At 60.1% G+C, this 27,300-nt stretch overlaps 3 protein-coding genes across 3 annotated transcripts in view; 2 read left to right on the top strand and 1 right to left on the bottom strand.

Moving 5' to 3' along the window:
• Positions 1-1,942: 1,942 nt before the first annotated feature.
• FSCN3 (fascin actin-bundling protein 3) lies at positions 1,943-8,010 on the top strand. The gene is made up of 7 exons (XM_039325333.1): positions 1,943-2,041; positions 2,692-3,388; positions 4,405-4,523; positions 5,226-5,385; positions 6,935-7,105; positions 7,400-7,615; positions 7,793-8,010. The coding sequence occupies exons 1-6, from the start codon at positions 1,943-1,945 to the stop codon at positions 7,603-7,605; spliced, it is 1,452 nt and encodes a 483-aa protein (XP_039181267.1). The 3' UTR covers positions 7,606-7,615; positions 7,793-8,010.
• A 26-nt stretch (positions 8,011-8,036) lies between these two features.
• On the bottom strand, positions 8,037-16,076 carry PAX4 (paired box 4). The gene is made up of 8 exons (XM_039325329.1): positions 16,040-16,076; positions 15,375-15,505; positions 14,909-15,124; positions 13,437-13,515; positions 11,448-11,582; positions 11,128-11,210; positions 10,887-10,974; positions 8,037-8,290 (listed from the first exon to the last, which is right to left on the bottom strand). The coding sequence occupies exons 1-8, from the start codon at positions 16,074-16,076 to the stop codon at positions 8,037-8,039; spliced, it is 1,023 nt and encodes a 340-aa protein (XP_039181263.1).
• Positions 16,077-21,650: 5,574 nt separating this feature from the next.
• Positions 21,651-27,300, top strand: part of SND1 (staphylococcal nuclease and tudor domain containing 1) — a 67,159-nt gene continuing 61,509 nt past the window's right edge. The window contains exons 1-6 of the mRNA XM_039325327.1: positions 21,651-21,818; positions 22,918-23,067; positions 23,994-24,114; positions 25,417-25,495; positions 25,683-25,843; positions 25,949-26,040. Of these exons, the coding sequence (XP_039181261.1) occupies positions 21,732-21,818; positions 22,918-23,067; positions 23,994-24,114; positions 25,417-25,495; positions 25,683-25,843; positions 25,949-26,040 (690 nt within the window). The 5' untranslated portion in view covers positions 21,651-21,731. The remainder of the gene's footprint in view (positions 21,819-22,917; positions 23,068-23,993; positions 24,115-25,416; positions 25,496-25,682; positions 25,844-25,948; positions 26,041-27,300) is intronic.

The following is a 27,300-nucleotide window of genomic DNA, read 5'->3' as shown; positions in this document are numbered from 1 at the left end:
CTCGGGCAGGCTGGGCCCGTGCGGGGGCGGCAGAGCTTGGGAAGAAGACGTGGGGTTCTCGTGAGATCGCAAGGGGAAACGGGGCGCCTCGCAGAGCGTCCAGACAAAGAGGCATCGTCGTTCCCCATCGCCTGTGTTGGACGGAGGCCAGGAAGGACCGTGACACGCTGGAGGCACCCAGGGGTTAGCCAACCCCGATGATAAGAGACCACAAGAATAGAATAGAGCTGGAAGGGATCTTAGAGGTCTTCTAGTCCAGCCCCCTGCTCAAGCAGGAGAACCAATACCATCTCTGACAAGTGACTGTCTAGCTAGCCTCTTCTTGAAAATCTCCAGTGATGCAGCGCCTGTGATTTCTGGAGGCAAAAGCTGTTCCCCTGGTTAATCGTCCTCACTGTTAGGAAGTTTCTCCTTAATTCCAGGTCGCTTCTCTCTTTGGTCAGTTTCCAACCATTGTTTCTCGTCCTGCCCTCTGGTGTTTTGGAGAATATTTTGACCCCTTCTTCTTTGTGGCAGCCCCTCAAATACTGGAATACTGCTATCATGTTCTTTAGACTAGCCAAACCCAAGTCCCGCAGCCGGTCTCCAGGCCTTTGATCATCTTAGTTGCTCTTCTCTGAATTTTTTCCAAACTCTCAACATCTTTTTTGTGATATGGTGACCAAAATTGGCTGCAGTATTCCAGGTGTGGTCTTACTAGGATTTTATAAAGTGATACTAATACTTTGCATGATCTTGATTCTATGTCTCTTTTTAAATAATCCAGGATTGTATTAGCTTTTTTGGCTGCTGCTGCACACTGCTGGCTCATGGTCAAGTGATCATCCACTAGGACTCCAAGGTCCCTCTCATGGTTACTGTTTTTAAGCCAGGTCTCGCCCAGTCTGTACTTATTCCTTTGGTTTTTCCTGCCTAAATGTAAAACTGCTTTTCTCCACATTGAAACTCATTTTGTTGGACAGGGCCCATTGTTCAAGTTTGTCAAGATTTTTTTGGATCCTGAATTTGTCTTCTGGGGTGATGGCTACTCCTGTCAGTTTGGTGTCATCTGCAAGTTTCTATTCCCTCATCTAAGTCATTCATGAATATATTGAAGAGTACTGGGCCTCAGATGGAACCTTGTGGTACCCCACTGGGCGCAGGACACACTGAAGGGAGTTCTCAGTCATGGTTGCCATTTTCAAGTATCTCAAGGGCCATCACACCGAATGGCTGCGGAGGTATGAATTCCAGTGAGAAATCGTGTCTCATCAGAAGTCTCTTGGGCACATTGCTCACATCCACACAACACAGTCCAGTTGCTGAGTTCTCTCATTTTCCAAATTTCCAAACCATCCCAGTTGAAGTCAATCGGGTAGTCAGCCTCCCTTGGGAAAACCCTGGTCGTCTTCTCTGTGGGCATCAGCCCAAGCATTCTTGGCTGCAGTTCCATCCCAGGCCACCAGGAGGTCAGAGGGCCCCAGAGTTTCCTGAAGGCCACTGCAGGCTGTCTGGCTGCAGCTGCTGCTTCCCCTCCCAGTCTGAGCCACAGAGGAATTACTGAAGGATTCTGCCATGCCACCTTGCCCCCGCTGCCACCCTCCCCAAGAATGCCAGCCTTGCCTCTTGGGTGGTGAGCCTAGAGGTGTGGCACGATTTCATGCTTCAGAGGATGGGGAGGGGCTCCACTGGGAGGGAGGGAGGGCATCCCGTTTGAGAGTCCGGAGGGCAGTGGAAAGCCAGGCGGTTCTTCAGGGCCTGCATTGTGAGGTAACCAGGGGTCACAAAGGCCAGAGCGGCCAGCGGCTTCTAGCCCTGGAATGCTGGGAAGGGCCACCCAGAGGCCTCCCCAGTGCTGCCACCAGAAGGGTTTCCTGGGCCCTTGTGCCAGAGCCTTGCCCAAGTGAGACCCGGGGGGGGGGAAGGAGAAGGGGGATCTGCCATTCCTGTTCTGCTCTCCCTCATGCAGATTGGGCTCGTCAACTGGACGGGGGGGTATCTCACCTGCGAGTGCTATGGGGATGGTGTCAGTGTCTTGGGGAGCTCGCTGGGAAAGAAACAGGTATGGAGTGAGGGAACTGCCAGCCTGGACGCCTGGCTCTGGGGGCAGAGGCAGGGGCTGACCTCCTTCCGGCAGTGGGAAGACTTGCAGCAATGCTTGCTCTCTGCCGGCATCAAACCCCACCGCCTGGCAGTGCACCCTTTTGCTCCAGCAGCTACCAGAGGAATTGGGGAGTGGGTGTTTGCTTTGATTTATTGAATTCAGTTTATTATCTGAATTGGGGGAAGGCAGCTGCTCCCCATCGTGGCAGGGAGACCTCGGGGTTTTTGCTGCTGGCAGGCCTCTGAGTAGGCAGAGGGGCCCCTCTGGAGAGCCTGGAGAGAGGCCCCTCCCTTTGGGGCTCCACGGAGCGTCCAGGCTGAGCAGGTTCCTCCTCCACTCTGGAAGGAGGGGGCAGCTCACCTTTGGAGGTTCCGCAGGTAAGAAGGAAGAGCTTCAGCCTTGGCTCTGAGCCCAAAGCAAGGGGGGGCTGCACCCCGGCTGGGAAAGGCCTGGTTCTCCTCTTGGCTGGGACTCTGAGTGGCGGCTGGAAACATCTGGGTAGGCTCCCGCACCTTCAACAGCAGACTGACAAAAGAGGGGCATCGGGGCAACTGGGCTTTGCCTAACTGGTCAGCTGGGCTGGTGACTGGCCATTTTTGCTCTCCCAGACCTGGAAGCTGAATGTGACCACAGAGCACGGGAAGCAGGACGTGGTGGCACTGATTGGGCATCAAGGGCAGCTTCTCCTGGTGGAAGCAGATGGCACGGTGCGTTGTGGACGGCCAACGGCCGAGAAGCAGAGCCAGTTTCTGCTGGAGGTCCATCCAAGTGGGGCCTGGACCCTTCAGCAGTTGGAGAGCCAGAAGTTCCTGGAGTCTGATGGTGAGGATGTCTTCTGTGTGGCCCGAGGCCTGACCGCTCACCACCTGTGGATGCCCCAGCTGGCTGAACACGTGCACGTGGTCCTCTTCCACCCCAGCAGTCAGCTCTACGCCCGAACTGACCCAGAGCTGAACCGGGTCTGGGTGGATGCCCCTGTGCCCTACCTGGAGGAGTGCGGCTTCCTCCTGCGGTTCAGGAAGGGGACCTGCCACTTGGAGACCTCCACCCACAAGTTTGTCTCCAGAGCAGAGAAGCTGGCCACAATGCCCTCCACGGAGACGGCCTTTCACCTGAACCTGAAACCCGGCTGCCTGGCCTTCCTCACAGACATGGAGGGGCACGTCTTGTACCCGCAAGGCAGCCGGGGGCTCCTTTGCCTTGGGGACCACCCAGAGGAGAACGAGGAGTGGTTCATTATAAAGCGGTGCCCACCGTGGGTCAGTCTGAGAACGAGAGCCAACAGATTCGTCAGCATCATTTCTGGCAAGTCAATCCCCGTTTTTCCAGCCTAGGAAATAATGGTAGGAACAGTTGCCTGGAGAGCAGGGACTCATCCCACCCTTACCTGGTCAGGTCACTACAAACCTGAGCCACTTTAGAATTGAAGTGGAGTTCACCCTGTGACATCACTTAAAATAAGAAATCAAGGCTTCGCCGTGAGTGTGGCCACCGGGACCTGAGAAACACCTCTGCTCTAGTCGCTGCCTCCATGCATGCAGGGAGCCTCTAATGGGGCGCCCTAAAGAGCTGCCCGTGAGGAGCATTCGGAAGCTGCAACTGGCACAGGATGCAGCGAGGTGGGCAGTTCTTGGGGCCCTAGGATGGCACATGTGACACCATGCTACGCTGGCTGCCAGTTTGCTTCTGGGTCCAATTCAAGGCATTGGTCATTACCTTAAATCCCTTCCTGTCCTGGGCCCAGGCTGTCTGAGAAACTGGCTCACCCCAATGGGATTACCCACCCCATTGCACTAGCAGAAAAGAGCCTGCTTCGGTTCCCGTTGGCCAAAGAATTTCAGTTGGCAGGTTCAGGAGAAGAGCCTTTTCTGCTGTGGCCCCCGTCCTCTGGGATATTTTCCCGTCAGAGGGGAGATCCGCCTCCACACACCCTGGCCTTCTGGAAGAGCCTGAAAACCTGGCTGTGACTCCTGGCCTGGGGCCCCGAGAGGAGCCTGCAACATTGGAGAAGAGAAGATTCGCACCCACAGGCTGCCCGTCATCTTAGCTTTAACTTCTCTATTCAGTCATTCTAATAGTTTGTTTTAGCAATTTTTAACTTTTTATTATATTGTAAGCTTCCCAGTGTCGCTGTATCAGTGATGTGGGCAGCATAGAAATTTAATAAATGAATAAGGAAAAAGCTATTCTGAAGGCCGCATCCTCTGAACTGGCCCCAGGGCTTTTCATTCCAAGGGGTGAGGAGGCTTTCAGCTGCTGTCAGCACAAATTGGTGGCCATCCTTCCCCTGGCTATTCTCTCTCTCCCGTCTCTCTGCTCAGACTCCGAAGTCTATGCTGGTTCTAAGAAGCTGAGCCCAATGTCCATGTTCCTGTTTGAAATGGACTCCAACACCCAAACGGTGCAGTTAAAAGGCGTCCATCACAAGTACCTGGCTCAGGTCAGGCCTCGGCTGCTGCTGCTGCCCCAGCCCCACAGCAAGCGGGAGGTCAGGATGAAACCCCAGGGGGGGGGGCTGGGGGCAGATACAGCACTGGACTGTGGGACAAGGAGGGAGACCCGGCCTGGCAGCCACCCACCCACCAAACACGAGTGAGTGGGGATGCATGCCAGGCCAGCAAGTGACCCTTGGGAGCTGAGACAGGACAGGCTCAAGGGGGCCAGTTGAAGCCCTGGGGAGTCAGCCTGAGTCTCGGTGGGGAGCTGGGAAGGAAGAGTGGTGCAGCAGAGGAATAGTCTGCCTAGAGCAGAGGGGCCACCCCACCTCGACTAATGCTGGATAGCCCTACTTGGGCTTGACGCTGAGCAAGGCAACCTGATGACCATCCAGGTTGCTTCAGGCCTCTCCTTGGGAGGTGGGAAGAGCCATTCCCGACCTCTAAGGCAGAGCACTTGTCTGAAGATGCCTCCCTTGCCAGGCTTTTCCCTGCTGGGAACGGGGTGTGTGTGTGTGCTTCATTTCTCCCTCCATCCCCCTCCGGTCACACAGTGGGACCTGCCCTACCTGGCCCAACCCCAGGAATGAGGCATGTGGGATGGCACCCCCACAGGGAGAGCGGATCCTGCCTGCCTGCCTGCTGCCATCCAGTGGAAAGCTTTCAGGGAGCCTCCCCCTCCTGACTGTGTCCTTTCCCCTCCCCAGAGGCCATTCCGGAGCGTGCTGGCCAACGGGACTGCCAAGGAGGCGGAGACCAGGTTCCAGGCCCTCTGGCATTACGGGAGGGTCTTCCTGAGAGCGCCTGGGGGGCGCTACCTGGGGACCCTGCCAGTGGGGCTGTTGGTAGCTCGAGCCACACATCCAGGTGAGGAGGACCTACGCCTTGAAGCAAGTCCAGGCATGCGCACAGTTCCCGGGTGCTCCTGCGCCCCTGCCTCTCCCAGAGAATTTGGCCTGGGAAGTCCTTTCCTGCCTGAGCTCAGGCTCCCGCCAGGCTCCCCCCTGCCCTCCCTCCCCCCCCCACCATGGACCATTCCCCCAAAAGGATGTCTTTTGCCTCCCCAGGGACGCCCAGCCAGCCAGCCTCAGGCCTCCCCCTCCCCTCCCCCTCCCAGCAGCAGCAGCCATCCCCCCTGCTTGTGGGCAGTGTCCCTCCCGGCTTCTCCGCTGACCGGTTGTAGGAAGCTGGCTGGGGGTTGCCCAGCCCATCGGTGGTGGGGGTTCAGTTAGCGACTGCTGCCACTAAGCAGTGGGGTCTCACAGCCCCCAAAGGGACGTCCTGGCGTGTCTCCCTAGTGGGTCAAGTGGTGCCCATAGCCCGGACAGCCGTGAAGACGGGGTTGCCTGTCCCCCCCATCCCCCACTTGGGGCTACCGTTCCAGAGGCCTTGGCAATGGCCGGGCTTCTGATGGGCTGGGGAAGTTAGTCCTTGACTTACAACAGTTCGCTTAGTGACTGTTCAAAGTTGTGACAACACTGAAAAAAGAGACCACCATTTTTCACACAACTGTTGCAAACGTCCCCCTGGTCACGTGATGCAAGTCCAGCTGTGTCGGAATTGTGCAGCCAGCGTCCCAATGAAGTGGGAGACGCTGACAGGAACTTGGTAGTTTTATGTAAATAAATTTATTTCCCATCTATCTCTATTTCTATCTATATCTAATCTATCTATGCATGCCTGTAGCAGGCGAGGCAGACGGGAGCCTCGTCCTGAGGTAAATAAATGGCAGAGTGCAAAAGGGCGCACGGGAGAAAAAGGCGGGAAAAAAGGGAAACTCCCCCTCCACGCCCAGTGCAGCCAATCAGCCTGTCCATCAACTCTGTGTCCACCCCCCACAGCCCTTGGCTGCTCCAGCTGCCAGATGGGAATACCTGAACCTGACGCCTGGTGACTGGCTCGTACTTACGACGGTCGCTGCGTCCCGGGGTAGACCTTTTGACAAGCAAAACCAATGGGGAAGCCAGATTCACTTAACAATCCTGTTACTAACTTAACAACTGCAGTGATTCGCTTAACAATTGTGGCAAAAAAGGTCGTAAAGTGGGGCAAAATTCACTGAACAACTGTCTCACTTAGCTATGGTGATTTGGGCTCAGTTGTGGTTATAAGTCAAGGACTGCCTGTATTAAACACTCAGGAACACATTGAGTGTCTCTGACTTGGAAGTCGTATCTATGGCCCAGTCAAACACGAGCACCGTAAATGTTTTTTATAACATTTGTATTTATTAAATTTATATGCCACCCACCTTGCTATGCATAAATCGATTTGTTTTATTTACCTGAATGGGGGGGGGGTGATGCCCTCACGCAGTGCTGGCAGCTGAGCTGTTAAGAATGGCTTGATGGGGCCTCCAGGCGCCCCCTGCTCTGTGCCAAGCCCCCCCCCCCTCCGCAGTCTTTCTCTGCTGCAGGGCCCAACGAGGAGTTTGTGCTGCGCTTTGCCAATCGCTCCTTCCTGGTGCTGCGCGGGCACTACGGCTACGTGGGCAGCTCCCCCTGCCGAGAGACCCTTCAGGGCAACCTTCTGGAGCCAGAGCCGGTGGAGATCCTGCCTTGCAAGCAGGGCATCTACCACCTCCAAAGTAAGCCCTCTGCACCCTCTCCCCTCCCCCCCTGCTTCATAGGGAAACCGGGTGGGGGGGCTTCCCTCCCCAGAGGAGCCAGGCCAGGCGGGGCTCCCTTCTCTCCAGCAACTGTCCCTTGGGTGATCCCATCCGCACGGACACCCATCCTGGCCTGTTTGGGAGAACATTCGGTACAGACGTCTCAGAAACGGACCTTCCTTCCTGTCCCCTCCGCCGCCTTGAAGCCAGAGGCTGCTGATGGGAGAGACAGGAGACTAGCCCCTCCCCCTCCCTCCCCCCCCCCTTCCACAGGCCGTGGAAAGAGCTTTTGGTCCCTGACCCCAGAAAGGACCTTCAGTCCTTGGGGGAAGTTTGCCTTGAACTTCTACCTGGAGATCCAGGGGAACAACCTGCTGGCCATTATAGCCCCCAACGGCTACTACGTGCGTGGAGACCGGGATGGTTGCCTGGTGGCTGACAGTGAGGCGATCACCCGAGACTGCCTTTGGGAGTTCTAGCCTAGGAAAGGTACGGAAGGCCAGGAACATTCCTGGAATGGTGTGGGGGGGAGGGAATGCGTGGGGAGGAACCTTGCCCTTGGGAACCTCCAGGGCAGCTCCTGCTTGCCTCCCCTCCTCCCTGACCCATGTGTGGGTCAGAGGGGCTGCCAGGGGGGCTTTGCTAACTGTCCCTCCTTGTTCCCAGGCCTCATCTGGAAGACGTGCCCAGCGGAGCAGACCGAGTGGCTGGCTGTCTGGACACGCTCTCTAGGGCAGTCTGCCATTACTCGTCCAGGTGCTTTGCTGGAGGCTCCCCGGCAGCTGAGGAGGGGCCTGTTGCTCTCCCCATGAGCCAAAGGAGGTTCCTCCACTCACCTCCAAAATCTCTTGGGGAGGCAGTTGTGAGCTCTTTGCACCAATGAAGTGGCTTCACCCCTTTTGGCTCCCTGTTACATTTTCTCCTTTGCCTCCTGACATTGGGAAGAGGGCAGAGGTCTCTGGTCTGGGTTCAAATGGTCGGGAGGAAGGGGGGCTTCCAGGCAGCTGTGAATGAATCCAAACCAGGCCAGTTGCTCTGCCTGGGAAGCAGGGCCACTCTGAGAGGCCCCGAGGGGCCCCAAGGGAAAGGGCCCTTGCACTTCCCAGCCCAGGTCTTCAGGCAGGCTGACGCCAGGCTGCCTCTGGGCCCCAGCTTGAGTGCTGTCTGTCCAGAGAGGAAAGGAGTCCGTTTGAGCCCTGGAAAGTGGGGGGGGTTGTGCTGTGGCCCCTGTCTTCTGCCCAGAGGCCGGGGGTTCGCCTCCCCCAGGGCTGGGGGGCAGAAGGGCACCCAGGAAGCCAATGCCTGGCCTGGGAAGAAGAGTCAAGGACTACAAACTTTACTGGAAAAAACAGGGCAAAGTTTCTCTCCCTTTTTCCTTGGGGAGGGGATTAAGGGCAGTTTTCCAGCCCTTAGCTTGTTTTTTCTGTTTGGCAGAATCTGATCCTCTCCACCTTCGGTTTCCGTGCCTTAAGAAACCTCCTGCCTTTGCTCTCCCAGCGGCTGCTCCTCCTCTAGCCCCGTCCTTGCGTTTCATTCCCTCTGGTTTGCTCTGCTCCATTTGGGGAGGGTCTCCCCCCATTGCTGCAGCTGCCATTCCCCCACTTTCCTCGGGGCCTCCCCAGCCTCTTTCCCTGCCTCTTCCCTGCGTCTCCCCAGGATTCCTGCGGATGGGCCTCCTCCTGGTACTTCTCTTCCAGCGATTCTGCTTCCTTCCTTGCTTTTCTTCATTTCCCCCCAACCCCCTTCTTGACCCTGCACAGTAACCGCCTGGCCCGCCTTCTGCCCCTCGCCACAGGGCTCAGTCTGTCTTGGGGGGGGGGGGAAATCCCATCAACCAGGCTTTTAGTTGGGCACAAGCGGACTTCACGCTTGACCTGCCTGTCCACCTTTTCCTAAGTGAACATTCATTCAAGCGTCGCCGTTCTTATTTAATTCTGGCATCTTCAGGTGACCAAATTGCTTTTTCTGTACAATAAGCTGTTGTATTACCACAGTTCAGCGGCAGGAAGCAGAAAACATCGCCCAGGGCCATTTCCGTAGGCACCCACAAAACCCCAGATAACATCGGTTTAACCTTTTATTCATAAGTTAACCTGCAGCTTTACTGTCCTGCGCGCGTGTACATTCAGGCCTTCAAAATCAAATAATTCTGACATTCTTTTATCCCCGGTCGCCCAGGGAGATCTCTTGGGGTGGATTTCGTTTTCCTGCTACCACCAAACCTGACCGGGAGATTCTTTGGGTTCCCCCATCAGGAGGCAGAGAGGAGATTTGGTGGGAAAGCCAGTCTGCCGCCCCTCCCCCAGAACAAAAAATTAGCTCCCATTCTGTAGCTTAGAGAGAAGCACGGGCGGGCCCCTTTAAGGCGGCAATTTGGGCGCCCCCGCTGGGCTGCTCATCCGGCCCGCTCCCTGCGCTGCTCTTCGGCCGGAGCCCCGCCCCGCCCCGGGGATTTAAACTGGGAGGACCCGCCCCCCCCGAAGCCCGCTGCGGGCCCGGTCCGCCACTTCCCCCAGTCGGGGGGGGGGACGCCGCGCACAGCCCCGCCCGCCCCCCCGGCCGCCTTTCGGAAGGGAGGAAGCGAAGCTGCTGCAGCCGCCCCCGCCGCCCCCCCCAGGCTTCTGGCGTCCCGGCCGGGAGGGGCCGGGCGGTCCCGCGAGCGGGGCGCTTTCCTGGGAGGCGGGAGCGGCTGCGCGAGCCTCGGAAGGCGGGACCCCCGTCCAGCTTGGCGGCCAGCCCAGGCGGTCCGAGGGCTCCCCGCGGAGTTGGGCGACGCCTCCTCCCGGACTGGGCGGCGGCGGCGGCTGCCTTCGGGGCCGCAGCGGGGCTTCCGCTCTCGCACGGCGGAGGGCGGCGGGAGTCGCGCTGGCCTTCCCTCCGTTCGAGTGAGCCGACGCTGAGCGCCCGCTTCATCCCGGTTGGCAGAGGGCGGAAGCGGGACACCTCCGTCTGCTGCAGGCGGCTTTTGTTCTGCAGGCGTAGAAAACGCTCCCCCATTCTTTTTTTTTTTTTTTTTTTAACCCCAGCTCGCTTCCCCAAAACTTTCTCGGGAACCTCTCGGCTGTCCCGCCTCTCAACTCCAAAAGCTTTCAGGCGGTCTGCGTTTCTGTCGCTCGGCATCCCTCGGTCATCCAAAGGCACCCAGAGTCGGCTTCTCTCTCTTTTGGCCAAGCCCCCTCTCGCCGGCAGGAGGGCGGCCAGGGAAAGGTAGCCGTTCCGTTGGCCCGGCGGGCGTCAGGAGCTTCTGGCCGCAGGTTGGAGGTTGCCAGAACAGCCCCTTCAGGGGGAGCAATCCCCGGCAGGGGCAGCGGCAGCGGAGCTGCAGGCATGGCCGGTACCCACCTGCCTGGCCACAGAGGGCTGCAAGAAGGCTGCAGGCTTGGCGCCCTGGTGGGCAGCCACCATCCACACGCAGCCCCTGGAAAGAGATGGAGGAGCAGAGCTGTCCCACTGCTGGCTGTGATGGGACAAAGTAAAAACGGCAACTGGTGCTAGAAGGAACCCAGAGCTGCCTCCCGCCCGCTGCTCTCCAAGGTTGGGGATTGATTCAGAGAGCAGCAGCAGCAGCAGCCTGGGGTGGGCATTAAGGCCCCCAACGGTTGCTGTTGGGCATGGGGCCAGCTGGGTGGCAACTAACGTGTCCCAGGTGCAGGTGCCACCCCCTCTTTCCACCCGGGGGGGGGGTCACGGGCCAATCATTAGGATCCTGCACCAGCCTCTTTCTAGGATGGGTGGGACTTGTCTCTGTGGCAATTCTTACCTGGGGTTGCAGGTGCCAGCCCAGAGCCGGCGTGCTGTGCCCAAGGGGCTTCCCGTCGCCATCTCGCTCTCCGATTGGAGAACCAAACCTAATCCAAACAAAGACAAAGAGGATCAGGTGCGGACTTCACTCACAGGGGCTTCTTCCTGCTTGGAAAATGCACCCCCCAAGCCAAACCAGGGCCTGGTCCAGGTCAGGTGACTTCCAGCTCAGTGGTGCAGGAGGGCCTCCCTCGACTCACCCTCAGGGTGGCTTCAGGCAGTCTAGTCTGCCCGGCCAGTTCTGCCCAGGCTGCTGCTTCCAGGTATTGGCTTCTCTGGAAAGCTGGAAGAGGGAACGAGTGGGTCACAGAGCACACCAGAGGCCCTGGTCCTGCCCAGTGGCTGCCAAGGCCAAAGCCACATCACCCTTTGCCCCACCAAGCTGTGATGGTGGCTGGCTGACACCTGCAAGCTTCCTTCTCTCCCTTCTGCAGCATCTTGAAGGCAGAGTTTTCAACTCCCAGGCGTCCCCTCCCCTGCCCCGCCTGGATCCCCCTCCTTTGGTGCCTTCTTGACTCACCGCTCTCCAAGGCCTCCAGCTGCTCCTTAGAGAAGACGGTCCTGCTCTGAGTTCTGGGCGGCCCAGCTGCCCCCGCTGTCCGGGAGGAGGCTGGGGAAGTAGGAGCCTCTGCAGGACCCCCCCTCTTCCCTTCTCCTGTCAAGAGAGGGAGGGAGGGAGGGAGAGGCAGGGCAACAGTGGGTGCCCTGGGCCTTTACAGCCAAGGAAATACACCCTCCACTTATCACGGGCAATGATGCTTAAAGGGCATGGCCCTGGTTGCACCTATGGATTCCATAGGATGAGGACACAGCCGGATCTCGTGACGTGTGTGTGTGTGTGTGTGTGTGTGTGTGTGTGTGTGTTTGTGTTGTTTCTCCCAAAGTTTTGTGTGGCTGTGAAGGGTGGGCAACCAGAGGATCTTCCCAATCTCTGCCCAGATAGAGACTTGGCAAAGTTGCCTCTTCAGTATCTTGTCACTCCTCCCCATGAAGAATCCCAGGGTGTTTGGAGCCTTTTAAAGCCAAAGAAGAGCTCTGGAGGCACAAGGGGAGGAAGGTTGGGGGGAGAAGGGGGTAGCAAATGGGGGGAAACCCAGAGTCCCGGAGACAATTGTTTCCTGAAACGCTTGCTAGAAATATTAGGTCTCCTTGTGGCTGGTCTGGGGCAATTTTTGTTCTGTTTTTTTTTTTTTTAGTGGTGATTGTTGTTTCATTGCTGATTCTCAGAAGGTTTGCATTTTAGTGTCTAATGTAACATGGAAAATTTGCATCTGAATGTGCAAGATAAAAAAATAGTTTTTCTTTAACACAGTTTGCATTTACTCATCTCTGGTGAGATTAGTCCAAGAAGGGAAGAAAGAGTAGGAGGAGCACCGCAACTCAGGGAATTTGCAATGTAAATCTGCCTTCCCCTCCCCAACTCCCCCTCTCTGCCACAGACCAAGCCCTGCAGCAGGCAGCTAGGCGGAAAACAGCAGGACCTCCAAGCTGCTGGCCCCAAGCAGGAGGGAGGGGTTGTCCAGACTGGGGACTCCTGGGGGATTTGAGCCCTCCAGATGGGCACCTTCAGGATTCAGCCACCCAGGACCTCCATGTAGGTATTCATTGCATTTGTACCCCCTCCCCCCCAGTGATTTATGAGGTGGGAATCGGATAGCAACAGAACAGAGAGTGAATGAATCATAACCATACAGGAAGAAAGAGCTGGCTCTCTCGCCAGAATCCTGCCTGAACTGTGTGCAAAACTGAAAGATCAATCCTCACAACTCCTCAAGCAAGAACCTTCACGGGGAGGGGGAAGACAGGAACATGTGCTACACACATACCTCACCCTTCCTCAAATGGTGTGGCTCCTAATCACAATCACACTCCCCTCCACACTGTCCCCCCCCCCCCGATCAAATCCCAGCTTAGTGGTAGAGGCTACTGGGGTGGGGGGCTGGGGCCAAGTTGCCCCCCCCCAAACCAGCTAGCTCAGAACTATGGTAATGCACTGAACAGGACCCACATTTCCTTGCCACTCCAAAGGAGGGGATCCGGAGGTTTTACGTGGTCCAAAGGGCTAATCTCCAGAAGGACCCGGAACCCGGCCTTTCTTGGTCAAGCAAAAGGAGGGCAAGCAGGGCAGTTCCTGCCCAAGGCTGGGGGACTCCCAGTGGTCCCCTCACTCAAGGCCAGCGGCAGCTACTCCTGGTTGGGCTCTGGAGCAGGATGGGCGGGGCTTGCAGATCCCACAGGGAGGCAGGGCCACCCCACTGACCAAGGCCAGGCAACCTGGGACTTCTCTCATTAGCCAGGCCACCCTCCCACCCCACCCCCCACAAACACCTGTGCAGAAAGGGCCCCATGGTGGAGATGCAGAGCAAACCAAATTTCCTCCCCCTCCTCAGACCCTCACTGGATTCTTTGGTGCTGCTGATGGTCTCCCTTTGGTGGTGGTGATGGAGGGGGAGGAGGAGAAGTCACAGTCTCCTTTGCATAGCCTCCCCCAAAGACTCTCCCCCCTTACCTGGCTGTGGGGGCTTCTTCAGGAAGGGGGGCCCATCTGGAGCTTCCAGGCGTCTCAGGATGCGGTTGATGGAAGAGACCTGGAGGGGCAGAAAAAAGACTGGGTAACAAGCCCACGTTCTGTTAAGGCAGGCGCTGTTGGCTGGTGGAATTTACTTCCGAGTAGACAGCCCCTCAAGTGGCGGAGGCAAGTGGCACCTTTAGCAGGAATTAGCAGAATGGGGCTGCACGTGGACCCCAGGGGGCAGAAAGACCCCTAGGGAGAAAAGACCCTCCCAGGCTGATCCCTCTGATGGCTTTGGGTGGGGTGAAAGGAGGAAGCTCTGGGGAAATGCTGGGGTGGGGCTCGTAGTGTCACTCTCATCCAGTGTCCTAAGTGTCCTAAGCTGTCCAAAAAGTCCAGTTTCCTTCAGGGGAAGGAAAAGATCTTGGCCTCTCCAGAAAAGAGCAATAAGGACGGGAGGACATTGTCTGCATACGTGTGGGTGGGTGTTTGTGTGCACGTGTATCTACCAGTACGTTGGTGGATTTTAAAGGCAATGTACAGCTGAAGATGAATGGGGATGGATGCATGGGTAGGAAGGATGGAGAGTGAGTGAGAGAGTGAGTAAAAGAGAAAAGGAAAGAAAGAAAGAGGGGAAGGAAGGGAGGGAGGGAGGGAGGGAGAAAAGAAGGAAGGAAGGAAGGAAGGAAGGAAGGAAGGAAGGAAGGAAGGAAGGAAGGAAGGAAGGAAGGAAGGAAGGAAATGGCCATAAATGGTTGCAACTGTCTTGAGGCGTTTTTTGTGAAGGGTTTGTAACCCTCTGGCCGAGGTGTGTTGGCTGTTCCTCTCTAGGGAGAGAGTTGTGCCCCAAAGGATTTTCACTGCTTGGCCTTGCCCTGCTCACCCCTTGGCAGCAAATGCCCTCTTAATTCTATGGGGTTCAGAAAGCCTCACAGGGACCAGTCACCCGGGAATGACCCTCCTTGAGGACAAGTGGCAGCCAGGCAGACCTTGGCAGAGCCCCTGAGCCTCACTGCATCGGCACCTTCCCCTCCTGGCCAAGCCAGCCGGGCTCTGCCATTCCCAGCCCAGCATTGCTCTCTCGCCCCCCACTTTTCCTTAAAAGCGATCAGCTTGTTCCAGACCCCATGAAAGCCTTGGAGAGGAAGGGGTCGGCTCCCTCTTCAGTGGAGATAAAGACAAGTGAGAGTGGCAGCGCTGGCAAAAGGAGCTGTCACTCAGAAGCAACATTGGCTTCAGCAGTGCATGGAAGGAGGAAGGAGAGGATGGTCCCTGTGGTCCGTCAGAGAAGGTGAAACAAATTTTCTTGGGGAGCAAAAGGCAGCCCCGTTCAGCCCTCTCTCTTTGCCCAACACACATGCATGACTGCATGTGCCTGCTCTTACGCCCAGGTGGGCATGTGCATGCATGTGAACACACACACACACACACACAGCTCCTGAGTTAACAATGCACCCTCTGTAACTCACACTGGGTATCCCACTTGTAGGGCAGATGCCTGCTGCCTCCAGCTTTTCCCTGATCTCCCAGGCAAAGAGAGACGGCTGCTCCCGCTTCAGCTGGGCAATCCCAGCTACCAGCCAAGGAGTGGCGATCCGGGGCCGGCTGCCCCCTCTTGTCTTTGGATGGACAACACCCACCTTGTAGTAGCGGGTGAGAATCTTGCTGACAGACCCATTGGAGACCTGGATCATGTAAAGAGAAGGGGCAGACCTGGGCGAGCCTTTGCCTGGAGGCATGTTGGGAAGGTGGGGGGGGGGGAACGGAGAGGAAGACTCGAACCAGGCAGAAGAGAAGAGGGTATTCTCTCCCCAACCCCGCTGGTCGCTGCCCATCTGGCCCCTGTTCTTCTCCGCAGCTTCTTCTCTCCTTTTGTGTCAGTGCTGCCTCCCACCGTGAGGAGCACGGACGCCCACCCTCTCAAGCTACCCCTACCTTCAGTTGGTGTGAGATGTCAACAGCCCGCAGCCCACACAGAGCCAGTTCCACAATCTTCCTCCTCTTGGCGTCGGGCAGAGGGCAGCCACTCACAAAGAGTCCGCCCAGCTGATTCTCTCTCCTGAGCTCTACAAGGAGCAGAAGAACCAGACCTGACCACCAGCCCGCTTGGGCCAGAGATCACCTGGAGCCAAATGCAGGCCTCTCCCACACTCTCCTGTGCCCACTGAAGTATTGCAGTTCAGGCTGCTTTGTTTGTCTTTTCACTGGAGAACGGAGCCACGTTGCTGTGGGCTCAGCACTGGACTTGTCCCCAGCTGCCAGGGCAAGCTGCAGTTGAATCTGTTCCCTTGCCTGCCACCTGAAGCCACCCCTGTGGGGACAAGACGCCTCCCCTCTCTGTGACTCAGGGCAGGCTTGGGACAGCTGTTTCCTCTACCAACCGTTGGTACTTAGCTAGCCTCGCTTGCTCTCTTTCCTGCAGGAAGTAAGCCGGCTGCTGTGTGGAGAAATGATGGGAGAAGCCAGTGGTGCCGGGCTTCACCCCCAAAGCCCTCTGGCTGGCCCCTGGCTGCCATGAGCGACAGCCCTGTTGCTCCCACCAGAGGCCAAGGCAGCCCCCCCTGGTTCCAGCTTCAACTGGTCAGAGAAGCATTGCTTACCACAGGGTGGGACGGCATCAGGACCCCACTGGGCCATCTGTGCGTGCTGGGCCTGCGAGAGGAAGGGTGGAGCAATCAGCGGCCCAGCCGAGCAGCCCCAGGGTGTCCCCAGACAAAGCGCTAAGCGCTGCCTGAGGGTCTGAAGGTGAGGGCGCCAAGAACCTGGTGTCCTTCTTGCCTTCTCCTGACGTGGCACCTGGATACCAGTTGGGCACCACTGTAGCCCATAGACTCTGCCAGCTGTTCACTTTTATCCCCCGTTATGCCCACTGACCTGTGATGGCCTTTCTGAACACCTTTCCTCCCACGGAGCCGAGGGGAGACACACACAGACACCTTCTCAGAAGGAGCTGCTGCTCTGCAGCAGAGGAAGCTTTGCAGGTCAACAGCAGCGGATGAAGGAAAGGGGAGCACCTCCTCCTCCTCCTCCTCCTCAAGCCCCCAGGTGCCCCCGCTCCTCCCTCCCTCCCGCTCTGCTCCCAGCCTCCAGGCTGCTCCCCTGCTGCCACCCACAGGTGCTCCGCCTGGCGAGCGGCGGCTGGCATTTCAGCACCAGCGCGGCGCGGACAGCAGCCCCGGCGCCTTCGCCGTCCCGTCCGCATCTTCATCCGCGGCCCTTTGAGGCGCGGCGCCCGCAGCGGCTTTCCTTCCTTCGAGGGCCTCGGCGGAAAAGAAGCACCCGCTCCTGGAGACGGCCTCCCTCCGGCCTCCCTCTGCCTGCCAAAGACTCAGAGAGCCCGCCAGCTGCCCGCCCTTGGGCCCTTACCCGCCTCCCGGCGCTCGCTCGAAGTTCTCCCTTGGGGCGGCCCAGCGGGAGGGCTTCCCCTCTACACCCACCCGCGCCTGACCCGCACCATCGCGGGGACACCAACGCGGCGGCGGCGGCAGCAGCCCAGGAGAGCCAAGACGAGCTTCCTTTATTGTCGCGCTCTACCTGCGGTTCCTTTGTGCAAACAGAGGCAACTATGATTTGGCTCGGGGGCGGGGGCGTCCTGCCCCCACGGAACTTGCCCAGATGGTTTCGGGCTCGGCCGAGGGATCAACTCGCTGCCAAGCCGGCCGAGAAAATATTTGATGAGCAAATAGTGGGCCCAGGAGTCTCTCCTGCGGCCCCGGGTGCCCAGCAATTGACCCTCGTTACTGCCCCTCCAACCGCCCCCCCCGCCAAGGTTCTCCGCCTCCCAGGCGACCATCTGGCCCCAATTACACATTAACCACAGAGCCCTCCCGCCTCGCTATCCCCGACGGCCGCCAAGAATTGCAGCGCCTCCCAGTCTCTCTCTCGCCCTGGACCCACACGGGTGCGGAGGGGAGGTCGAGGCCGGAACGGTTCTCGAGCTCTGGAGCCTCCCACCCTTCCTTTGCCCAAGGGGCAGCGGAGGAGCAGCCCAACGTGGGAGCCCAGTGCGCGCAAGGATGCTCAGAGCGGTCGGCAACCGCCGAGACCGGCTTCTCCCTCGCCTGTCGGGGGACTAATTTGCTGTGGCCTTCAGCCCCCGTTGCCTCCCTCAGAGGAGTTGAGCCTGCGCCGAATCCAAGCCGGAGCTGTTGGTGGCACATCTCCTCTCCCCGGGTGGGATCTGAAATCCCGGGCGGGAGTTGAGGCTTCTCCAGAGCGCACAGCAGGAGGAGCCTCCCTGCTTCCCTTTCTCGGGATGGCGGGCTGGGCAAAGCTGGACAGTGGAACCCACACCTAGCAGACAGTGCCCCCCCCATGAGGCAGGCCTTCCCAGCTGGGCTGTAGCGTTAGACTTAAGGGCAGCTCAGCTCCCCTTCTGCCAGCCTCTTTAGCTGGCAGCAGGGGAAAGATGCGCGCTCTCTGAGCAAACTCGGGCGGTTGGGTCTCCTGGAGGATTCCTGTCAGGGAAAAGTGGGCGGAATCCGGCAGGCAGAGAGGAGGGAATGCAGTGAATGCGAAATCCGGCAGGCAGAGACTTCGGAAACCAGCAGAGAACTGAGAGGAAGTCTGGGAACCGAAAGAAGGAAGAGGGAGAGGCGCTGGGATCGAGCGAGCAGGGCAAGTGTTGCCTGTGGAGACCCAAGGGATGCACTCTGTTCGAGGCGGGGAAAGACAACCCCCCTTCTCAGCAGTTAGTGTGTACAGCTGCAGTTGTGTCCTTTGGGGTCTTCCTGAGGGAAGGGAGCCTGGGCTGTCTGAGAGTGGAGGGATTCCCGAGGTGAGCGAGCCAGGCCGGCGGATCCTCTCACCCCAGCCAGCGGAGTCTCACACGTGAGATTTGCAGCCACAAGCAGTAGGAATGGCCAGCAAGCTGGGGAAAAGCTATCCTCCAAGCGACCCACTCTCTGTGGAGACTTCCCATTGACTGGGTAACGTGAACGGCTGGAGTCCACTTAATCCTAAGCGACCCCTGATCCAGCTGTAGCATTCTTAGTTTCCCAGAGAGACAGTTACACCGCTGGGCAGATCTTACTAGCGGGAACTTTTTCCTTGGGCTGCAAGCCTGGTCCAGACGCTGTTGCTCCTCCCTGCAACAGTCAGACGAGCCTCCCCCTCAAGGGTCAGCTATCGATACCCAAGTGAAGCGGGTGTGTCTCTCTCTGTGTGTGTCTTGCTTGCCTCCTTGCAGGCGCTTCCTGATCGCTGAGAGAGGAGAAATTTGCCGGGGGGGGTGTGTGCCTTTGCCCTCCTCCCTCCCAGCACCCTTGGAAGCTCTTCGGGCGCCAGCTGCGGGGGGGAGACTTCGCTTGCGTGAGTCTGCCTGAAAAGCGCTGGAGCTGTGCAAAGAATCAGCGGAAGAGAAGCCGCGCAGTGCCTCTCTGGTTGATTTGGTTTGGGGCTCTGAGAATCTGGGCTGGGGGGGGGAGGGAAATGGCTGCCCCCAGCTCTGGGCAGAGTCTCACCAGAGCGGGGCCATTGGCCACCCGAAAGCCAGAGTGGAAGAATTCCCAATGGTCTCAGTGGAGCTGAACCTGACGGAGCCGCCCTCCCCGCCGTTCCTGCGCGCGTGCGGAAAAAGCTTCTCTTCCTTCCTCTGGCCCAGTTGTGCCAGCGGCCGTTGTCCCGAATCCAGGAGAGGGGAAACGGCGCTGCCTTCGGAGGCACCGAGACCCTCCTCAGCCTTGCTCTTCCCAGTCAAAACTGGGTACGGGGGGGGGGAGAATCACGGCAGCGCCACTTGGGCAGAACGGGCGGCCAATACCTGTATCCCCCCCCGCCGCCACCCCAGTTTTCTTAGGAGCCATAACTTTAGAGGCGGGCCTCTAAGCCGGCCTCCTTTCAATCCGCTCCAGTTTGCCCTCTAGCCAGGGAGTGCTTATGTGTCGAAGGGCGGTTCTAGCCACCGGCTTCCCCGGCCGGCCTCCCCTGGCCCCGACGGGACCTGCTGAACTGGACAAGAAGCGAGAGAAGTCTGTCCGGCTTGCGGCTCACGTTTCCCACCCTCGCACGCCATTCTGAAACCAGCAGCGTTTGGATTTGGCGTCGCAGGACTCCGGCTCCCCCGGTGGGACCTTGCTTTGGGACCTGTCTCGATTCCGCAGCCCAGCAAACACGGAGGCGGTTGGGCTCTAAGAAAGGCGAGTCGGGGCAAAGCCTCCTGCGCGCTGCGCTCCAGTCCTTCTGATCCCTCCTGATGCTCTCGGCCACGCTCCCCGTGGCCAGGCCACTGCGTCCCGGAGGGCAGCAGGCTCGCTTGGGGGAGGCGCTCGGGATTGTTCCCGAGGGGCGCTTTGGCAAGAAGGAAGAACTGAAGGAGCGCGCGGGATCCCCAAGTCGCTACCGTGGCCGCAGCAGGGAATGTGGGCGGCGCGGGGAGCCGGGTGGGCGACCGGCCTCTCAACAGACGGAGAGGGTCTCCCAACCGTTGCCCCTCCCATGCCCGGCGAGACATCACGAAAGAGGGCCAGAGTAGCCGACCTTTGACTCCCCACTCCCCCCCCCCCCGGAGCGTTTAGGAGACCGTGGTGGATTATGAATCGGCCTTAGGGGATGGGGAGCAGGAGAGAGGCTTCCCGAAAGTCCTGCAGGGCTGATGCCAGAAAGTCCAGCGGAGAGGAAGCCTTAAGCTTGGGTGGATCCAACAGGTGGAAACCAAACTGGGTCAGAGCAAGTAGCAACTCCACACACACACACACACACACACAAATATGTGACGGAGTTATTTACAAAGGATGCCTCAGTGACCCAAACTGAGCCTTTGCTCTCTTGCATTGAACTGAAGCACAAACTTTTTCTTCTGGCTGCCTCTTCCGGATTTGTCATTGGAGAACCTTGCCAACCCCCCCTTCTGTTACAGCAGTCCCCTTCCAGTCTGCTGGGGGGCCCAACTGAAGCCCATGTTGCCCAGTCAGTGAGCGCAAGGGCTGTTCTCTGCCCCCCCCCCCCGAGGCCAGCACGGCACAGACCCTCCGCTTTGGTGCCCGGAATGGGAAAGCGAGCTCTCTTCCCGAGGCGATCCTCAGCTGAGCAAATGGTGCCAGCCTTGTTCCAAAACGGAGTCAGGTCGCCACTATCAGGCTTCAGTGGAGACCCCGAGCTAAACCCACATCATGCCCCCTCCCTTGAAAAGGTTTCTGCAGGCTGGGGGCATTTGGAAAGGAGGGGCAGGGATCCCATGGCGCCGGTGGCGGCTTGCAGGGCATTGACGTTGTTACCTCGCCGGGCAACGAACCAGGACTCCACAGGTCGACCTGGGCTGGAGAGATTTGTTGTTGGGAAGGAGGCCATCGGGCGACCCTAGACTGCGTGTGTGTGGGGGAGGGGGTCGGGACTGCCTGTTGGAGCACGTAAGCGGTGCCGGTGCCGGTTTCCATTAGCGCAAGAACCGATCAAAAGCCTTTGAGCCCAGAGCGTCTCCGTACAAGGAAAAGTCTCTTCAGCCGAGAGTCTTCAGTCTCTTCATTTATTCGGGCCCGTCTCGCGGCGGGGCTTCTCTACAGGGCTGACAACAATAAGGAGGGCTTCGGGCGATACTGCCAACCCCCCCCCACTGCGGAGCCCCCCCGGGAGGGGCCCTGCGGGAAGCGGGGGGGCATCCGGATGGATGGGGGGGCCGTTCAGGCGGTCGCGGCTCCTCCCGGGGAGGGTCACTCAGCGCACCCCACTTACTCGAGGGGGGGCGCCCTTTTGCCCCCCCGGAAGAGCTGCCCCCGGGGCCCGGGATGGGGGGGCTGCCTGGGGTCAGCTGGAAACATCCCCCCCCCTGCGCCGCGCCCCGAGGGGAGCCTCCGCCGCGGTGGGCGAAGGGGAAGCGAGCGATCCAGCCGCTCTTCCGACCGAGGGAACAGCCTCCCCCACCACCCCGGCCACGTGCACCGCCAGGACTCCCCCCTCCCTCCCTCCCTCGGGCCGGATTTGGCGCACGCGCGACTTCCGCGTGGCCCGCCGCGCGTACTGCTCTTTGCCTACGTGTCCTTCTGGCGGGGTGACCCGGAAGTCCTGCCTCCTCCGCATCGACGCTTTGGTTTGAACACGCTCCGTTCCCTCGCTGGGCGCCTCCCAGCGTGCCGATTGGTTGGGCGGACGCCCGTGGGGCGGGGCGCCGGGCCCCGCCGGCCGAGTGGCTGTCTTGCGAGAGGGGGCCAGCCCGCTGGGCGTGCTGCGCGTGCGCCGGGGGCGGGCCCGGCTAAATACCCAGGCGCCGCTCCGCCCCCTTCCTCCTCCGCTCCTCGGACGCCGCCGCCGCCGCCTCGGCTTCCTCCCGTGGAGACCTCCAGCGCGACCCCCGGCGCCATGGCTTCCTCCGCCGGACCCGCCGCCGCTTCCTCGGCAGCCGGTTCCGCCCAGGCGCCGGTCCTCCAGCGCGGCATCGTCAAGATGGTAAAGGCGGCTCCTGAGCGCGTGCAGAGCGCCGCCGGGTGCCCAGGGCTGCGGCAGGCGGGCGGGCGCTGCCTCTGCTCCGCGGCGGCGGCGGCGGCGGCGGGCGCGGGGAGCCCGCGGGGACGCAGGCGGCGGGTCGGTGCCTGCGCGAGTCTCGCCGGCCGCTTCGCTGGCGGGTCCCGGGGGTCGGCGGGGTCGGCTGGGACGCGACCGGGGCTGTCCAGGGGTCTCGCCGACCCCAGGTGGAAGCAGCGAGTCCGGGTGGTTCTCCTGCCCCTCCCCCGGTGGGCTGGTCGGACTGCCCCGGGCAGGCGGGTCGCTGGTGCTCTTTGCCGGCGTGCGGTGTCTCGCCTGCCCGGGGCTTCCTCTGGGCAAAGGCTGCGCGGCAGGCACGGGGGGGGCTGACCTTGGGGAGCACGACCCTCCCCCCTCCCCCGCGGGAATGCTGTCTCAACGCTTCGCGTCCTGGTGGCCGCCGGCTTGCTCCTCCCGGGGTCTCCGGAGCAAGTTTCAGCCAGAGGGTCAGGCCTGGTCAGTGGGCAGCGCCGGGCTAGGGTTTTCCTGGCACAGGTGCACTTGACCCCCGGTCCCCCCACCCTACGCCCAGTCCGTGGAAGAGACACAGGGCGGCTCTGGGGGGTCTCACTGGTGGTTTCCCCCTCCCTCGCTTTATGCCCTATGAACACCTAGAAACCTTTCTGCGTGAAAATCGAGGTGCCCTTTGGCCCTGCCTGGGGCCTGTGCCAGGATCACGCTGGCCGAGCGGCAGCAAGCACAGTCGGCAGCCAGTGGATGCTATTGCAGGACAGGAGGGAGGCTGGCGGCCTCAGACCCAGGGCAGAAAGTCTGAACGTGGAAGGCTCCCTCCTTCCTCTGCTCGGCCTCCATGCTGGATCTGAGCTGGAGCTCCGGCGTTTAGCAGATGCCCCACAGAGCCAGCTCCTTCCTCAAAGGCCGCTTCCCAGGAGGGCTGATTTCCCCCCTCCCCAGCTGCTTTCTCTGGGTGCTTCCTGTGGGCCTGGGCCCTCCTGGGCTGCTGGGCTGTGGGGTGGGACTTGGCTGCCCCTCCTAATGCCTGCTTGTCTTCTTTCCCCGCCAGGTCCTTTCGGGCTGCGCCATCATTGTCCGGGGCCAGCCCCGTGGAGGCCCGCCTCCCGAGAGACAGATTAATCTCAGCAACATCCGCGCCGGGACTCTGGCACGACGAGCAGCTGCGGGGCAGCCGGATGGCAAGGACACCCCTGACGAGGTAGGGTCCCAACCCCTGGGCTTCGGATGCCAGAGCCTCAGCTGCTGCGTTTCCCCCCTCCCCCCAGCCGGGGGTGCTGGTCCTGCGGCTGCTGGTGCTCACCCCAAGGCTCCTGTCCTCCGAGCAGCTTCTGGCTGAGCCTGGGGGGGGGGAAGCTCCGGGCAGGCAGGCCAGAGCTGCAGCTGGCCTCTGGGCTCCTTGGGGAGGGGGCGGCCTTTGCTCGGGTGCCAGAGAGGCCTGAGTCCACCATCCCTTTGTTGGGTTTTATTCTCAACTGCTGGGTGAGTTTCCTCTTCAGAACCGCCTGGAGCTGGGGGGGGGGAGTTGGGAGCGGAGTGCGGGAGAGCTGCTTGTGTGTTTGTAATGTGTGCGATTTAGGCACACTGGTCCTGAGAAGGGTAGAAAATCAGTCTTGTCTGGAAACGCGCAAGGTCCAGTTTCCTGGACCGAGCAGAAGCTTTGGGTGGTGCATGTGGAGATTTATATGGTGGGTCGGCGAGTGCCCGGAACTGCCCGGTGGATGTTGAGGGTGTGCCTCCCCCCGAGAGGGCAGGGGCCTAGTGCTGCCTGTAGGGCCTCCTGGGCTCCCCCCAGCCCAGCCCATGATCACCCGGGCAGTCCCCGCACAGGGAGATCCCTGGGTTGGGTGCGGAGCCCCCTCCTATATTGCGCTGGGCGAGGGGCCCAGAACCCATGCAGGGGGCAGGTCTCCGAGAGGGTGAACTCGGCCACCCTCACCCAGCCAGGCTTTGCTGCTCCCCTGTCGGGGAGGACTCTGGGAATTGTTACAGGCAGTGAGGCCAGGGGGAGAGGGTGGGCAATTGTCTGCCTGGGGGGGACCAGTAGGGTTAGGGTCAGCGTTGCCTGGGCTGCTCTGGCTAACCGGCGGGGTGTGCGTGTGTGCGTGTTTCCTCTTGGTTTGCCAGCCTTGGGCGTTTCCTGCTCGGGAGCTTCTGAGGAAGAAGCTGATTGGCAAAGACGTTTGCTTCTCCGTGGAGTACAAGACCTCTCCCCGGCGGGAGTACGGCATGGTGTACCTGGGCAAAGGTGAGAGGCCTTCCCTGCTTCGGGGAGGGGGGGCTCTCCCACAGGACCCCTAGGAAGCCACTGGGCGAGGTCCTCTCCGATCGGGGGTCAAGGACCGTCCCAGATTGATGACTCCCTTTAGCCTCTTGCCTGGGGCTGAGCTGGGCCCTGGTGGCCGTTGTGGTCCGCACAGCAGGGAAAGCCTCCTAAGGCTGGGCTGCTCCTCAGCGGTAAGCCCCATGGCAACCGGTGGTCCCGGCCCCAGTATTGCTTCTGGGCAGGCATGCGCTCTCCCCGGGGAGCCGGCCTGCTACTTCCGCTCTCGCGGCACCTGCTTCGAAGAGGTGGCCGCCGTGGGGCCTTTGCCAGATGGGCGGGTGCCTGGCCTCCTCCAGCCTGCTCTGTTGGAGGTGGCCCAGAAGCTCCAAGAGCCAGGCGGGAGCAGCGGTGGGGCGATCCAGCCAGCGCAGTCTGGGGGTTGCGGCGTGGGGCCTTGGGGGCCCAACTCGGAGTGCGGCTTGTTCCTTCTGGAGCCCATCGGGCACCATCTTGGCCCAGGCAGCCCTGCCTGCTTGGTTTGGGTATCCCCCTCGCAAAGGGTACCGGAGGCCTCCTCCAGGGTGGCCCTTGGCCCCTCCTTGTGTCCTGAGGAATACGAATGCCTTTTTCTAAAGCAGTGGTTCTCAACCTTTCTAATGCCGCGACCCCATAATACAGTTCCCCATGTTGTGGTGACCCCGAACCACTTATACATCACCGGGTGCCAGGGGCGTGGCCAAAGAAAAGGGGAAAAAAATGGCGGACAGCCCGTGAAATGGTTGTTCGACCCCAAATGGGGTCTCGACCCACAGGTTGAGAACCACTGTTCTAAAGGGCTTTTTAAAATTAAAATTATTCATTTAATTTTGTTTGATTCCTGGTTAACCCTTGTGCCCCCCCCCCCCAAGTCCTAGATCAGGGAAGTCAGCCAATGCAGTCAATCCTCCCACCGCTGGGTGTTGAGGGTCTGGGGGGAGCGGCCAGCCTGAGATGTTCTGGGGCGCCTGAAGGGGGGGCTCCATCTGCCAGGCTCTAGTGGCCGAGAGGGCAGCAGGGGGAGCCTCTGGCTTTGGCCTCCCTGGAGGGCCCAGTGCAGGCGGCTCTTTCTGACCCTGCAGCAAATGGGGCCTGGGGGACTTGGGCACACTTTCCCCTCGGGCCAGACGCCTGCTGTGACGCCCGGTGACGGGCACTGGGCTAGCTTTGGCGGTGCTGCTGGGAGCCTCAGGCACGGTTGGCCTCCTGCTCCCCTCCACTTCCTTAACACCGCTCTCTGGATTGCAGACACAACCGGGGAAAACATTGCCGAGACCCTGGTGGCCGAGGGGCTGGCCTGTCGCCGGGAAGGGATCCGAACCAATAAGTAAGTCGACTTCGTGCAGGACGGGAGGACATTCAGGCCAGAGCCCCATTCCTGGGTCCCAGGAGGCTCGTCCGTGGGGAGGAGGAGGAGGAGGAGGGGCTGTGTTGGCCAGACCTGGTGGGATCTTCTGCCCCTCCTGGTGTCGCGAGGGCCCCTCTCTCACGGCGGACTTTTCTCCTCCCCCTAGTCCTGAGCAGAGCAGATTGGCTGAACTGGAGGAGCAGGCCAAGACCGCCAAGAAGGGGATGTGGAGCGAAGGGACGGGCTCACACACGGTCCGAGACCTGAAGTACACCCTTGAGAACCCCCGGCACTTCGTGGATTCCATGCACCAGAAGCCCGTGAACGGTGAGTGCTGTTTCGTGGTTGGGGGGAGGCGTTGCTGGCTTTGTGTTCCTCTCGGGGGGGGGCAGGGAGGGGCTGGATCAGACGCTGAGTGGTTTTTCTCCGCAGCCATCATCGAACACGTCCGGGATGGGAGTGTCGTCCGGGCCTTGCTCCTGCCCGATTACTACCTGGTCACCGTCATGTTGTCCGGCATCAAGGTCAGCCTCTCCCAAGAAGAGACGCGTCCGAGGCCCCCCCTAGTCCAGTCTCTGGTTTCTCAGAGAGGCTCTGGTGGTTTAAGACAGGAGGAGCCACAGTGCTGCACTCCCAGACTGTGATAGGGAGGGAGGAGGGTTCCTCCTTCAAAGCCATCCTTGTTCCTGGCCACCACCAGATCCCACCCAAAGAACAGCTTCCTTTGGCCTCTTCTGAGCCTCCCTCCCTCCCTCTGGAGCCCCGGGAGACGGGGGAGGACTGCTCCTGCCCACTCTGGCTTGCAGAGCATGTGAGCAGCCTCCGGTTTATCCTGGCGCCTTTTCCAGCTCAGCTGCATGTATGCATACATACACGCATTTATTAAATTTGCCCATCTCACCAGAGGTGGCTCTAGGCGGCTTGCAACATTCAGTTAAAACGCACTACAGTATAAATACTAAACCGGTAAGGATCTTAAATTTAGCTAAGCCGGATGGAGAGGCAGGTAGCCAAGCGTGCCCAGGGAGGAGGTGAGACGCGTTCTCTTCTCCGTCAGCCTCCTCCAGAGGGTGGCGCTCCCACTGGGGCCCCAGGCCTGTTGGAAGGCCAGATGGGTGGGGGCCACAGCAGGAAAGGCTCCTCCCTGGTCCCCACCAGCCGGGCTGCCTTGGCCGAGGGGGCCCGCAGCAGGGGGCCTTTCTGCTGGAACCGGCTGGGCGGGCTAGCCCCATCGGGGCCAGCTGCTTCCTCAGATAGCCTGGCCGTCAAGGGGTCTCGGGGTGATAACCGAGCCCTTCAACTGGATCCGGAAGCAAACCAGCAGCCAGTGCAGCTCCCGGGAGGGCAGGCTTACACGGGCCAGCCTGAAGGTCCCAGGAACTCACCAAGAGGCTGCGTTCTGCACCCAGTGAACCTCTGGATGCTCTTCAAGGCTGGCCCCATGGAGAGCGCAGGGTAGTTGGCCAAGCGCCAGATGACTGGAGCTGACTGAGCACAGGGACTCCCGATCCAGGAAAGGTCACAGTGGGTGCATTTGTGCAAAGGCCCTCCTGGCCACAACTGAGCAGGAGTCCAGGAGAAGCCCCAGGTTGTGTACTGGGTCTGCCTGGGGCACTGCGAGCCCACCCAGGACTGAAAATGATAATCGGCCGGATCCCAAGGTCCCTTGCACCCACAGCCACTCGGTCTTACTGAGGTTCAGCCGCAGTTTGTTGTCCCCATCCAGATCCCCCCCCCGCCCCCAGGTTCCAAGCACTGCGGGGGGAAGCGACAGCATCACTTGG

The sequence above is a fragment of the Crotalus tigris genome, unplaced genomic scaffold (assembly GCF_016545835.1).
Source record: "Crotalus tigris isolate CLP2741 ecotype Arizona unplaced genomic scaffold, ASM1654583v1 scf7180000024328.341495, whole genome shotgun sequence".
Lineage (NCBI taxonomy): Eukaryota > Metazoa > Chordata > Lepidosauria > Squamata > Viperidae > Crotalus > Crotalus tigris.
This window is presented reverse-complemented; position numbering and strand designations above follow the sequence as displayed.